At 41.7% G+C, this 12,958-nt stretch overlaps 1 protein-coding gene across 5 annotated transcripts in view; it reads left to right on the top strand.

The window, feature by feature from the left end:
* The first annotated feature begins 3,255 nt into the window (after positions 1-3,255).
* The window catches only part of AP1S2 (adaptor related protein complex 1 subunit sigma 2), a 34,269-nt gene continuing 24,566 nt past the window's right edge, over positions 3,256-12,958 (top strand). For 3 of the 5 annotated variants that reach the window (XM_062603755.1, XM_062603756.1, XM_062603758.1), the window contains exons 1-4: positions 3,256-3,647; positions 4,195-4,373; positions 11,753-11,861; positions 12,783-12,920. In XM_062603755.1, the coding sequence (XP_062459739.1) occupies positions 3,618-3,647; positions 4,195-4,373; positions 11,753-11,861; positions 12,783-12,920 (456 nt within the window). In that variant the 5' untranslated portion in view covers positions 3,256-3,617. Of the gene's footprint in view, positions 3,648-4,194; positions 4,374-11,752; positions 11,862-12,782; positions 12,921-12,958 lie in introns of those variants that run through there. The other 2 variants (XM_062603754.1, XM_062603757.1) reach the window with 2 other exon arrangements.

The raw sequence follows: 12,958 nt of genomic DNA, 5'->3' as shown, positions 1-12,958 counted from the left end.
TGTATCACTGGATGAAACCAGAAACTGAAAGTAAGCAGGAAATCTGACAAAAAAATGAAAAAAATAAAAATAGAGTCCAAAAAAAAAAAAGGAGGAGCTTTGAGACTCTATGTCAACAAATTACATACATTTCTTGAACCATCTGGGTAGTTCTGATTTCACTAAACTAAGCATTTGTAGAGTATGTGGTTTGATTCATATTGCATAAATATTTCATTGAGCTGGGAAGAGACAAATCAAAATACAGGTCTGGTGCAACTACTTCAGAAATTAACTTCTGAACTTCCATTACCATAATGATGCTAACATACTTGAAATAGCTCTGACGAAGAGAAATAAAAGTTGGCTTAAGATCCAGAAGCACCCACAGTGCACATGCACTTTTAGCACAGAACTCATGGGATATATGATGCTAAATTCAAGAACAGTGAAGTGCAGATTAGGAAAGAGATACTTTATGAAAGCTTTCTGAACAACAGGATATTTTAGATCATGGAACAGGATCACAAGAAACAAGCGGGAGCTGCAGTGCGGGGCAACCACAAAGGACAAAATAATACATTGGTATAAAGGAAGGCTCTACGAAGTAACAGATCCACACATATCTGTTACACTTGGTGACAGGTTAAGTTCAAATGAGAACAAGATGGCTGCTAAACAAACATTAAGTATGACAGTGTCCTGGGTTCAGCAGTAGCAGTCATTTTTCTCCTCCTTGGTAGCTGGTGTAGTGCAGTGTTTTGACTTTCAGCTTGGGAACAGAGCTGATAACAAGGATGTTTTGGTTTGGCCAAGGACTTTGTGAGCCTCACGCATTGGGAGGAAGCAGAGACAGGACACCTGACAAACTGACCAAAGAAGTATTCCAACCACAGCACGTCATGCCCAATGTATGGGGGTTAGCCGGAAGGGCAACTGCAGGGTTGGAGGAGGTATCGGTCGGAGCTTGGTCGGGCTGAGGGGGGGCGAGTTATCTCGGCTAGGTGTTGTATTCTCTTCCCTTGTTATTTCCTTTATCATTATTATCATTGGTGGTAGCAGTAGTGATCTGTGTTATACCTTAGTTACTAAACTGATCTCAACCCGTGGGAGTTGCACTGTTTTCGATTCTCCTCTCCGTCCCTCCGAGAGCAGGGGGAGGGCAAGAAAGGGGGGGAAGTGAGCGAACGAATTACCTGACTGGGTTTAAACCACGACAGACAGGAACAAGCCCCTAACATCAGTAGCTTTCACATTCTACATGAACTCTAATATTGCAATTGCCTTATCCATTCAGTTTGGTTTCATGAACCTCATGTCACTTTTGGCTAAGAGTTATAACCTCTGCTGTAAAAAGGGAAAGATAATTGCAGTTTTCCCCAAGTACAATTGATTACAGAATTCCTTGAAATGCCAGAAAAACTGGCTTACCTCTCAGACTATCCATATTTTTACACAAAAGCATTTCCAGCACTGGTTTCTGCTGACACAGCTGTTTGGCAGCCAGAACAACAGGCTTTTTTTTTAAGTATCAATAATAAAAATAAAAGCATGACATATCCCAAAGCACTTGGAGCTACTCCTAATGGAGAGCTACAGAGTGAGCACAATCTTCTCCTGTAATTCCATCACACCATGAAAGGATCTGGTGTTCAAAGTGATCTTTCCTCATTATTGCCACCTTTAATACCGCTGGGGTGGGGAAGGACAGGGATGAGCACCAGCGATGTAGAGACCATTAGGTCCTTAAAATACTTACAAATAAAGCTGCCTCAATTTTGGCCCAAAGAGACACATCTCTTGTGTTTCTTTCAACTAAAATTTCACCTAAATCATCTCTCCAACAAACTCACCAAAACCCGACCAAACCACAAAATCAAGCTGTTCTGGCACGAAAACCTCTCCAGCTGCACAGGAATAAAACCCGATTGCATTTGGGAAACACGACACCGCTGAACACATAACGGGGGCCCATCCTGCCAACCAAGCAAGGTGACTTTGAGGGAAAGCTTCCCGGTGAAAGACGGTGCCACCTGCCCCGGTTCTGCTCCGCACACGCCGGCGCACCCGCAGCGGGGAGGGAACTCTGCTGCCCGCCTCACGGAAAGGCTCAATCAGCGCCCAGACCCGCCTCTGCCGCCGGGCTCTTCCGCCCGCCCCCAGGCGGGGGGCGCACGTGCTGGAGGGAAACACGACGCGGCGCAAGCGCGGTGCGGCCGCCCCCGGGGAGGAGAGCCTTACATCTCCGGGCGCCTAATGGACTGATGTCATTTCCCCGACTCCGTGCCTCGCCAGCCCATTGGCTGCTGGAGAGACCGCTATCTGTAGTTACGCTTCCCGGTTGGCTGTTGCCTCGTCGGCTCTCGCCCTATCCCAATTCGGGCCACGCAAATTAAGGTCTCTAACCGCGCCTTCTGCCCCAGCCCCTCCTACCGCCCCTGCCAGCTCCTCCTTTCGCCGCCTGCTCCTCGCTCTCATTGGTCAATAAACGTGCTTTGCTCCTCCCCCCCTCCTCTGCAGTGAGCTCCCTGATTGGGTGGCGGCGAGCTCCCTCAGGTCCCGCCCCTTGGCTCGCCGCACTGCGCATGTGCTGGTGTCGTGCCCCACGCGCGGAGCCGACGCCGAGAAGGTGGGGGGGGGGGTGTACAAACGCACAGAGCACACCTCCCGCGAGTCCGGTCCCGCCCCGACCTCCCCGAGCGGGCGTGGGGTGGGGTGGGGGGGGTAAGAGGGGCTGGCCGTGGAACGGGTGGGTGCGCGCGCTGGCGGTATCTCCCCTGCCGTCAGTCCCGCTCGGCAGCCGCGGTGGCAACAGCGGTAGCGGTCTGGATAGCGGAGCCGCTGTTTTCTCTTCTTCTTTCTTCTGCTTCTTTTTCTCGTTCTTTCTCTCCCCCAGGACACGGTGAGCACAGTGGCGTGGAGGCGGGCTCCCCTCCCTTACAGCGTCGGGGTGCGGCGGGACGCAGGAGCTGTTCTTACCCTAGATTGCGGGACCTCCTTCTTTCCAGCCCGCCCCGGCAGCAGCCAGTAGCGACCGAGGGAGGGGGCGGCCGGCGGCGGCTCCTCGTCCTCCTGCCGCTCCACACCATAAAGAGGTGCTGTGGCGAACAAGGCGCTGCTTCCTGCCCAGCTCCGCGCCCCAAGCTGGGACGGGCGTCGGCTGCCCCTCGGCCGGTGGGCGCTGGTCTCCTCGCGGGGCGGGCCTGGCCCATAACTCGGCGGCCGGCAGCGTATCGCGGGGTCAAAGGGAGGGTCGCCTGAGGCAGGGGAGTGTTGTGGCGGCGGGTGGAGGAGACCGCGGGCGCGGAGGGTTGTCCCCGCGGAGGGAGCGCCCCGGCATCACCGGGCTTCGAGCCGCCGCTGCCGCCTCTTGTCTGTGCTGGCGCTGGTCGGAGTTGTCATCCGGGACTAGGCTGGGCTTTCTCGTCGTATTTCACGTCTGTCATTGCCTGGGAAACTTCACGAGCTCGAAACAACTTTGAGCGGAAAAAGAAAAAAGTAATTTTCTTTAATGTTATAGCTGCTGGAAAACACAGTCGGCAAGTTCCTCTTATAATTGCAGCATCACTCCTTTGGAGGAAGCGAGACCTGAACATAGGATCGCAGGGAAAGCACTTAATCTCAACTCCTTTTGTGTAATGTGTGGAAAGACTAGGCTTTTCTGTGCCGTAGGACTCTCCGTTGGGAGGTTTAATGTCTTTTAAAGTATTCTGAGGCTTTTCAGAAAGATTTTAAGTGCAAATTGCTCCTGCCGTAAACCTCTAATCTGGTGAATTCAAAATGAATTTGGGTATTTGAGGAGACTGCTGTGCTGGGTTTTGGGGGTTTGTTTTGTGTTTTGTTTTTTTTTTTTGTCATTTTTCTGTAGTAAATGTAAATGCAACCGCAACAGTGCTGGATATTGTTGTCTGAAATTTGGGTGTATTCGCTTGCTACTTGGTGTTTCTGACATCAGTTTACGAAACTTGTGTGTGGTTTCTGCTATCTTTGCTATCACTGACCTTATTCAGCAGAATCCTTTGTGTTATTGGTACTCGCAATCTTGTGTAACTGTCTGCCATGGCTATAGAAATACATAACATGGTTGCAGTTTTCGATGGCTATCTTGCTTCCTGCTTGCTTTTTCTCGCATAAATCTTTTTAGAACTAAGACTGAGAGTAACCTTTTTTTTATCCCCCCTTCTTTTCTCCCTGCCCCCACCCCCAATTCAACAGATGCAGTTTATGTTGCTTTTTAGTCGCCAGGGGAAACTGAGACTCCAGAAGTGGTATGTCCCATTATCTGACAAAGAAAAGAAGAAAATCACAAGGGAACTTGTTCAAACAGTATTAGCCCGCAAGCCGAAAATGTGCAGCTTCCTGGAATGGAGAGACCTGAAGATTGTCTACAAAAGGTTATTCTGTCTCACTAACCTTGTAATTGCCTTACATGACAAACAACGTAATAAGTAGCAAGCAAATAATGAAGGTTGATTTTTGTTGTTGATGTGGTTTTTGGTTTTGTTTTGTTGTTTTTTTCTTTGCTTCTGCTGGTTATGGAGAACACCGACTTCTCCCTTGAATCTAATTTGATAACCAACTAGGAATCATTCATATGTGGAAAATCATTCATGCGTTTAGAAATGTGCTGAAGAAATGAGGTTTCCTTCTACTTCCAGAAGGAGTGGTGGAGTCTTGGTTCTCCGTTGAGATTCACGCAGTATGTAAATGCTTACAAATATGAAGCATGTGAGGTTTAATACATGATAAAGAAAAACTGAATTTCATAAGTCAGTGACTTCATAAATCACCTGAAAATGTAGCTTGCTTTTAAAGGCTTATAGAAATAAGGAATAATTTTTGAGATTACCCAGTTTGTTTTTTTGTCATTTCTTTAATTTTGTTTTTTCTGTATATACAAAAAGGCATTTCTCCTAATTGAACAAATCATGGCTAGCTTTCTTCTGATGGAAGTAATGTATAATTTTTTTTGCAGTAATTTCATTTCTCAGTTGTTCACTAACTTTTCTAGGAGTATCTTAAAAGCATTTTTTAGTTTTGTGCTGATCTTTAGAATGTAATCCTCATCCTGATTTGGTAGGCTGAATCTCTTCCAGCTAAAGCTGGTGCTATGAAACCTTGAGTTATCTCCCCTAGAAGGTTTGTGCGTTTGTATTTCCCTCTTTGAGATACTAAATGATTTGTGCCCTACAATAAATATTATTATATTCTCTCTGTAGGTAAGGCAGAGAGGACTAGAGGTGAAATGAAGAGTTTGTAATTCTTTCATAGTGTACCAAATGCGTAGAATCAAAAAGGCTTAGAGGTTTAAGTCCTGTTTCGTATATATGTTGTTGCATGGAACTTCATGCCCATGAATGTCATTCATTCTAATGCATGTAGCTCTTTAACAGGGAGGAGGAAAAAGGAGGAACAATGCATAAGGCTGTTTTGAAAGCATAGGTAGTTTTTATTTCAGCATCTTGATTTTCTAACAAAACTTCTTGTACATGCATGTAGGCAAGCTTACTTGAATGCTGTGGGTGCTTGAGTTCTAATGCCTACAAGTGCTTCTTTAGCTGGGCTTTTCTGGGACTAAATCAGAAAAATTTAGCATGAGTAAGCCAGTCTGTTCCCTCCCTTGCCCAGTCTTGAACAGCAGTAGCTCTTCTGGTGGTGGTTTGATTTCACGCAGCTGCTTTCCCTTCTTGTCTGTTTATTGCTATTAACAACTTGTCATGTCCTTTTGTGTCTAAGGGAAGTGGTGAAAATGTGGCTGTGACTCTGTTGCTGAAAGTTTTGGTGTTCATGCATCTCAGTATGTGTTGTGGATCCTCTGGTCAGGGAGAATGAAGAAATTTGCTGGGAGATTTATCCTAGACCATTTTGGGCTGGACGTAGACTGTAGCCCGTCAGCTAGGCTGCTGGTGTGCGCAGCTGACTGCAGTAGCTTACTTACTTCACTGTGCAAAACAATCTGGCACAGTTAGCCTATGAAATCTTGTTTATTAGCTTGATACAAGCTGATCTTAACATCTCCAGTCTTTACTTCTGCTTTTTCGGCATGTTCCGTTAGACTAAAACATCATCAGAAGGACTAAGTGTAAGAGGTGATAGTTTAGATTCTTGTATCTGATAACATTTACAGCTTTTAGGTTAGTGGGATTTTTTCCACTCATCACATTGTCATTAAAGGTGATGAGTACAAGCTAGTATGATTTCTTTGAAAAGAGAGATCAGTTATAACTCAAAATTATATAATCCCCAAAAGACGGTTATGATAGTCAAAGCCTAATACATTCTGAAGGGTGGGTGGCTAAAAGAGAAACACATCTGCGTGAGTTTTGCATGGTTTGTGAAACTGCAGAAAGTGTTCCCAGTTGCTCACAGACAAAAGTATCTCCTGGGATCTGTTCTTGTCCAATCTGTTATTGGGAAAGATCTGAACTTCTGTTGCAAATGTTTTTCAATATAAACTAGAAAAGTATGTGCATAGTGCGATTGTATATGTTGCATGTGATGCTGTTAAGAGTCTGAAAGTGCTGAAATTGATGTGCTCTTTTTGTTTTTAGAGTGTATTTACTGTCAACATGTGAGAGAGAATTGATCTAGATATTGCAGCTCAGAGAACTGTTGCCATTATTTAGAAGTGTCCTCAAGGGTTGCATTGATGCACCTATTTTCAAGAACAGAATGAACTGAAATGCAAAATTGGCAAGCCAGTAGGTTTTGCTGCCTTGATACTTAGTGTTTATCAAGAAAGCTGGGCTATTTTGATTAGCCTCCTTAGCTCTCTAACGTGTCATCCTTAGTTTGCTTTCTGAATGAAACTTCAAGCAAATAGAACTGTTTTAAAATCCATCTGAATGTGTGTGATTTATTTTCTTTAGTTTCACACATGTAGCATTGATAACGGTTGCAGACTAGGGTCAGATGAAAAGGCGCCCTGCTTTTTATGTGGTTGTGAGTTGGGATGTATGTACTCTGTAGCTGGTTTGGAAGAGAGTTTGTCTGGCTAGTAGACACTGGAAGATTGGAAAAGGACATGAGTGTTTAACTTCAGGAGACGGAGATTTGAGTGACTTGCTGAGTAAAAAAAAAAGAAATTCAAATATGGGAAGTCAACAACAATTGCACTTTATGAAAATAGAGAGGGAGACATCTGCAGACAGCTGATTAGAAACTTAGCAAACACAGTTGATGATTGCTCTTCATGTTTTGTCCTTCTAAGAACTAGCTGTAGTGGTACTGGTGCATACAGGTTAGAAATTCATGCAGCTGTCTGCTTGTGGCAGAGAAATGTGTTAAATGCTAAAATTTGTAGTTTTACTGAAAAAAGGAACTTAAGATAGGATGTGATTTCCCCCCCCCCCAGATGTCAGCTGGTCACTATTTTAGCTTCTGGTGGTATGAATTATTTTCACAGTATACTGCAGGCAAAATTGGAATTGCAGAATAGCTGATTTTTATATAAATTTCACTTTAATATTTGGCTAACGTGAGGCTTGCTTATTGTTGTTTCATAATTTGATTAAGGTTTTTGCCTTTGCTTTTATATGTTTGAAGTATTAAGTTATAAAACTTTAGCTTGTGCTGCTCTTAATGTTGTGGCAGATGTCTTATACTTTAAAATAGTTTTCCAGAAGTCTTTAACATAACCTAAGTTCTAAAGCTTTTCTTTTCAACTGTCCCATCCCTCTGTCCCCTCCTGATTCCCACCCTCCCTCCCTTCCTTCCCCCCTCCACCCCAACAAAAGACACTCTTCTTTAAGCAGTGTGCCTCTTAAAGTATTATGAACCTAAGGTGCAGGCCTGTGGCTAGTGGTATGTTATGTGCCCAGCAGTTGACATAATCACTGTCTATGTACATCTTAGCTGCCAGTTGTATCTGTTAAAAGTATCACTGTGATGTTAATTAGGTGACTGTGTAAAAAAACTGAATGCAATTATAGTGAATTAGGTACTTGGGTTTGATTATTTTAACTTAATCAGGCCTTCTTTATACAGAATTTCAGTTCATGCGTCACTAAGAGGACCTTGGTATTGAGAAAAAAATTCTTAGATGATTAGCAGTACCAAGTTTTTGTTCATTTCTAAACCTACTGGGGGGTATAGCCTTGCTGAAATGAGAAACTGTAAAAAAAAAAATAAAAAATGCTTAATTTCAGTAGTGGTATTGTTAATCTCTCTATAACTGAATAGTGACTGATCTGCCTGTCGTAAATGCTCAGAACTTGTTTCATCAAACAAATGTGAGTTTTTTTGGAGGAGGAAAAGAATCTTCTACCAATCACAACTTACTAGCTGTCCCAGTTTTCATTGGGTCAACAGCTATCATCAAACAACAGATTCTTGGGCTCCTGTAAGCACCTGCCTGCCTTTTAAAGGCAGCTTGGTTGTCATTTGCATTTCATTTCTGCTCCTGTCAAACTCTGTAAGCTTTAAATTTCTGCAGTTGGGATCTATGTGCAAAGTGACTTCAGATGCTGACAGACTTTTGGCTTGCTTGTAGCTTTGCCTGGTGACAAACTTCCAGGGCTGGCTTCAAGTAGGCGTTCTCTCAGCTAATAGGAGAATACCACTGAACTGATAGGGTTTAATCAGTTATGCTCTGCACTCAGTGACCTGATCTCCCAGCAGAGTTACTGAACCTCGTTGTGAGTAGAGCAGTAGCAGAGAACTCTGCTGAAGCTTTTCCTGCTAATCATGAGGCTTCTTGCTGCTGAACTATTGCAGCTGTTGAGGGGTAGGTTCATGGATTTTTTTCGTGTTGCAAAAAAATCTCTCTAAATTAATCTGTCTGAAGGCAAGAGTTTGTAAAAGTATTTATATGCCTCTTGTGTTTCCTTTTTATTTAATCCACATTGGATTTTTAGTTTTTTTTTTTTTCCAAGCTCTTCTGGGGGCTTCTGTGTTTGCTTCCATGTCTGACAAGTGGAGGGAGTTCTGTCGTAAAATATTTCCCTAAATGAATGTAAGCACCTAACTTGGGTGTGAAGACACCTGCTGAGAGAGAAAAGGGAAAACAAAACAAATCCAACCCAACACAAGAACAAAAAAAACCTCAAACCAACCAAGAAAAAAAAAGACCAAATCCCCAAACAAAACACAATAGCAAGTGGAAGAAAATAGGGCAGAATGTTTCTTACAGACTGCACTAGATTTGCTTTTGTGTGATGTGGCATACTTTACTATAAAGATTTGTCTTTTCAGTGGGTGCATACGGAAGGCAGGTTTATGTCGGGCTCAGTAGGGGAAAACAGCATTTCTGCAGAGCAGAAATCTTTCTTCAGCCTTCAGCACCATAATCTAATTGTCTTTGTAGGGCATTCTCCATGTAAGCTTCTACACTTGGCAAAACCTCTAGTTTATCTGCAGTAGACTAAATGTGGATGCTTTTTTATGAAGCCCTGGCCTGCAAAAGAAAATTGATATTAAACTGTTGTCTTTGAGAATTTGCATCTGAAGAAAGGTATACCTTAGTAGTATGCTCATGCCCTTTGCAGTGATGGCTGACTTGTTTATAGTCTAACATTATTTGCCATATAGGCTTAATGAATCTGCATGTATTTTCTTTTGTTGAGTAGTGATCCATTAGTTACGGTTGCTACTTAGAAAATACTTGGAAAAATATTCTCTGCATATAATGATAGATAGCCAGGCCTCCCTTTCATGTTAAGATGCCCACTGGGTAGTTTTTGTTTCTTGGTATTCTTTTGCCAAAACTGCAGTTGGCAGAGCTTGAATGTGTAGTCTACTCACTAGCTGCCAAATAAAGTCTTTCAAAAGTATGCTATGTTTTCTTTTAAATGAGGATGCTGAGAGCAGACATCTTTCTGGGAAAGTACTTTGTTAGGTAATCTCTCCCTTCTATCCCCACCCCCGCCTCTTCTTTGTGGGTATTTGCATAAAGTAGTTCTGTTCATCAAAAGGGATTCATAAGTAATGGGGAAGCACAAAAGGACTGTTTTATGTGGATAAAATTCAAATATTTGATGTAAATTTGGTAATGTTTCCTGGCATGCGTTTAAAGTTGTGCTTAAGCACTGTAAAGGAACAGTTTAACTACACTTTATAATCAGTGCTGCTCATCTGAATATAAAGAAAGCTATATGAAGAAAAGATGGATCTGGCCTGAGTGCTGGTAATTAGTGCAAATGTCAACTAATGCACCAAAGCTCTTTCTCTACAATGAAATACAGTAAGTTGGAGTTTGACTTCTAAATTCCTCAGTAGATTTGAAAATGTTTTTTCTTTATAGCATCACTTTCCAATACTTTTTAAAATAGCTTTGTCTAAAAGATGCCTTATACAAATTGCATCTTGCAGGCTAGTTGAAAAATTAGTGAGGCACAAACACAACAATGTAAAATCAAAAGAACTGTGCTCAGATAGGATTTCTGATGAGCTGACAAGTCCCTATGGTGAGGAGATGAAAGAGCAGGGATTTAGTGTTAAGTGCTTCAATGGAGGTGTCTTCCTCTCTTCCCTCCCCCTAAAGTTTTGTGGTAGGATGGAAGAATTGGCAGGCAGTAATTTTGTTAAAATAGTTTAAAACTCTTATTCAAAACTTATTCTGGGAAGTTTTAACAATGAAGCCATAGCAATTTGACTCAGAGCTGGGGGGGGGAGGCGGCGGAGTGTTCGGATCATAAATGGTGCTAGGTGAGCAAATTTGAACATACTAAAAAATGCAACTTTTTTTCTTGGCCAGACTTCTAGCCCAAACCCTGACAATTTCTTTGTGGGCTTACAAAGTCCCAGCTTATAAAATATGCATAACGTTTAAAAGGTCTGTATCTCTCTGTGCATGGGAAACAAATGCATATCTTAAATTTGGCATTCATATCTGAATGGCTTCTTTTTTCAGTAGGGCTGGATACGGTGTGCTTAATGTGGCCAGTTGTTCTGAGTAGGTAAACAAAAGCTGTTTCTGTTTCCTGTAAATTATCAGTTACAAGAGGTGTGACTTGAAATCTCAGTTGTGCCATGTGTGTCTGTATAGCATATGGTTTTAGCACTTAAAAATTCAGCTTTCATTTCTGGTTTGTTTTTTTTTTTTAATCAGCTTTTTTTTTTTTCTACACATGACTTAAGAGTATGGTAGAGCACAGCAGAATTGAATGGTCTTTTTGTTAAAGTGGCAAGCCAAGATATCTTAAATAAAGAATTCCCTGTCTTCCAAGGTGGCAGTGGATTGCTAGAAACCAGATGATGGTGTCTTGTTAGCCTTATACCAGGATAGTTGGTAGTGATCGAGTTGTTGACTTTGTAGCAATTGGGGTATATGACATTAGTATTAATTTTGGAGCTTTTGGGGCATTTGTTAAATTCTCTATAAAGACCAAATTCTAATCGTTAGTTCAATTTATCTTTCCCAAGGTATTTTCTGTAGTTTTTATTATCTTAGTGTGTGGCTTTTGTGATAAAAATTTAAGATTGAATCTGTTAATTAGTATACCAGTGTTTGGATATTACAGATAGTAGAAAAAAAAAAAAAATTGCCCCAGAATTCTGCCAGGAGGCCAAAAAAATCCCAAATGCATTTCCATTTCCAATTACCTCTTAATTCCATCAACTGAAGAGTGATAAAGACTGAAGTCTTTCTTGAATCAAGGAGGCAGATCCCATGAGTATGTCTGCTGAAAGTTCTTTGGTAGAGCTTGTATGACTGCTGATGTAGCATAACAGTCTCCTGGACTTGAGTATGAAGGACTACTGAGAGCATAATACATCTCAAGTGCATTCATTTTGTACATGTTCTTATGCTAACATCAGGATTATTTTATTACAGATATGCAAGCCTTTATTTCTGCTGTGCGATTGAAGATCAAGACAACGAACTAATAACTCTAGAAATAATTCATCGCTATGTAGAACTTCTTGACAAGTATTTTGGCAGTGTAAGTTAGCGTCTTCATGTTACAGAACTTCTTTTTTTTTTTTTTTTTATGCCCACAGCTCTTTCAACAGCTAGCTGATTATGTTTTTTAGAGGTACATCTGACGCATGTTGCTTGCTTGGCCTAACTAAACTAATGGTTGCCTATATGACTGTTAAAATACAAAATACCAGTAATTTGAGAGAACTGTTATGAATCCGGAGTTAATTGCCTTGTATTTGTTTCATTTTTGTAATAGCCTTGCTGGAGGTCAGGCAAAATCTTGTATTTAGCTTTCTGGCTAGTCACCCAGACTTCCTTGTCCTTGACACTGCTAGTGTGTAAGCATTTTATCTGCTCCCAAAGGAAGCAGTTGGTTGTGAACTAGCAGGAGCAGTGGGCAAAGAAGTGGCAGACATCTGCTTATCAAGATAGCAAACAACTGCAGTAATGTACATTAGCACTCAGAAAAACTGTTGCTCATCCTTCTACTTTCCAAGGGAGGTGCACAGAATGAATAAGAAATTTGAGATGATTGTGATTTAATGTTTTATGCAAGATTGTGCGTTCTGCCTTTGGATACCACAGGCAAGAAGAGAACTCTATGTAGGAATGTTCTCTTGTTTCATGAAGAGCCATGTTATATTGACAGTTATGAATTGAATCCTTTTCAACAATGAAAATGTTTTGCAGAGAGTTTGCTGTAACTCTACTTAAGCAAAAAAAAAAAAAAAATATTTTTTTCCATGGGATTGATTTTTTTTTTTTGTTTGTTTGTTTTTGTTTGCTAATTTTTGTTGTTGTTGCCCATTTCTTAAAAAATTCCAGCCTGAGGCTAACATCTTGGTTTGGCGAAGCTGTGAACAAGTTAAGTATTGCGAGAGGATATACCTCAATAAATAGTATCCTCCTACTTTCTATTAATGCTTGGTGTTCTTTTTAGGTATGTGAACTTGATATCATCTTCAATTTTGAAAAAGCCTATTTCATTCTGGATGAGTTCCTTTTAGGAGGGGAAGTTCAGGAGACTTCCAAGAAAAATGTTCTCAAAGCCATTGAACAGGCAGATCTTTTACAGGAGGTAAGCAAATTCAGCTTTTTCTGGCCAAAGTAACAGCA

Source organism: Pezoporus occidentalis, unplaced genomic scaffold, assembly GCF_034315485.1.
Source record: "Pezoporus occidentalis ecotype Australia unplaced genomic scaffold, CSIRO_AGI_Poc_V1 ctg81, whole genome shotgun sequence".
NCBI lineage: Eukaryota > Metazoa > Chordata > Aves > Psittaciformes > Psittacidae > Pezoporus > Pezoporus occidentalis.
This window is presented reverse-complemented; position numbering and strand designations above follow the sequence as displayed.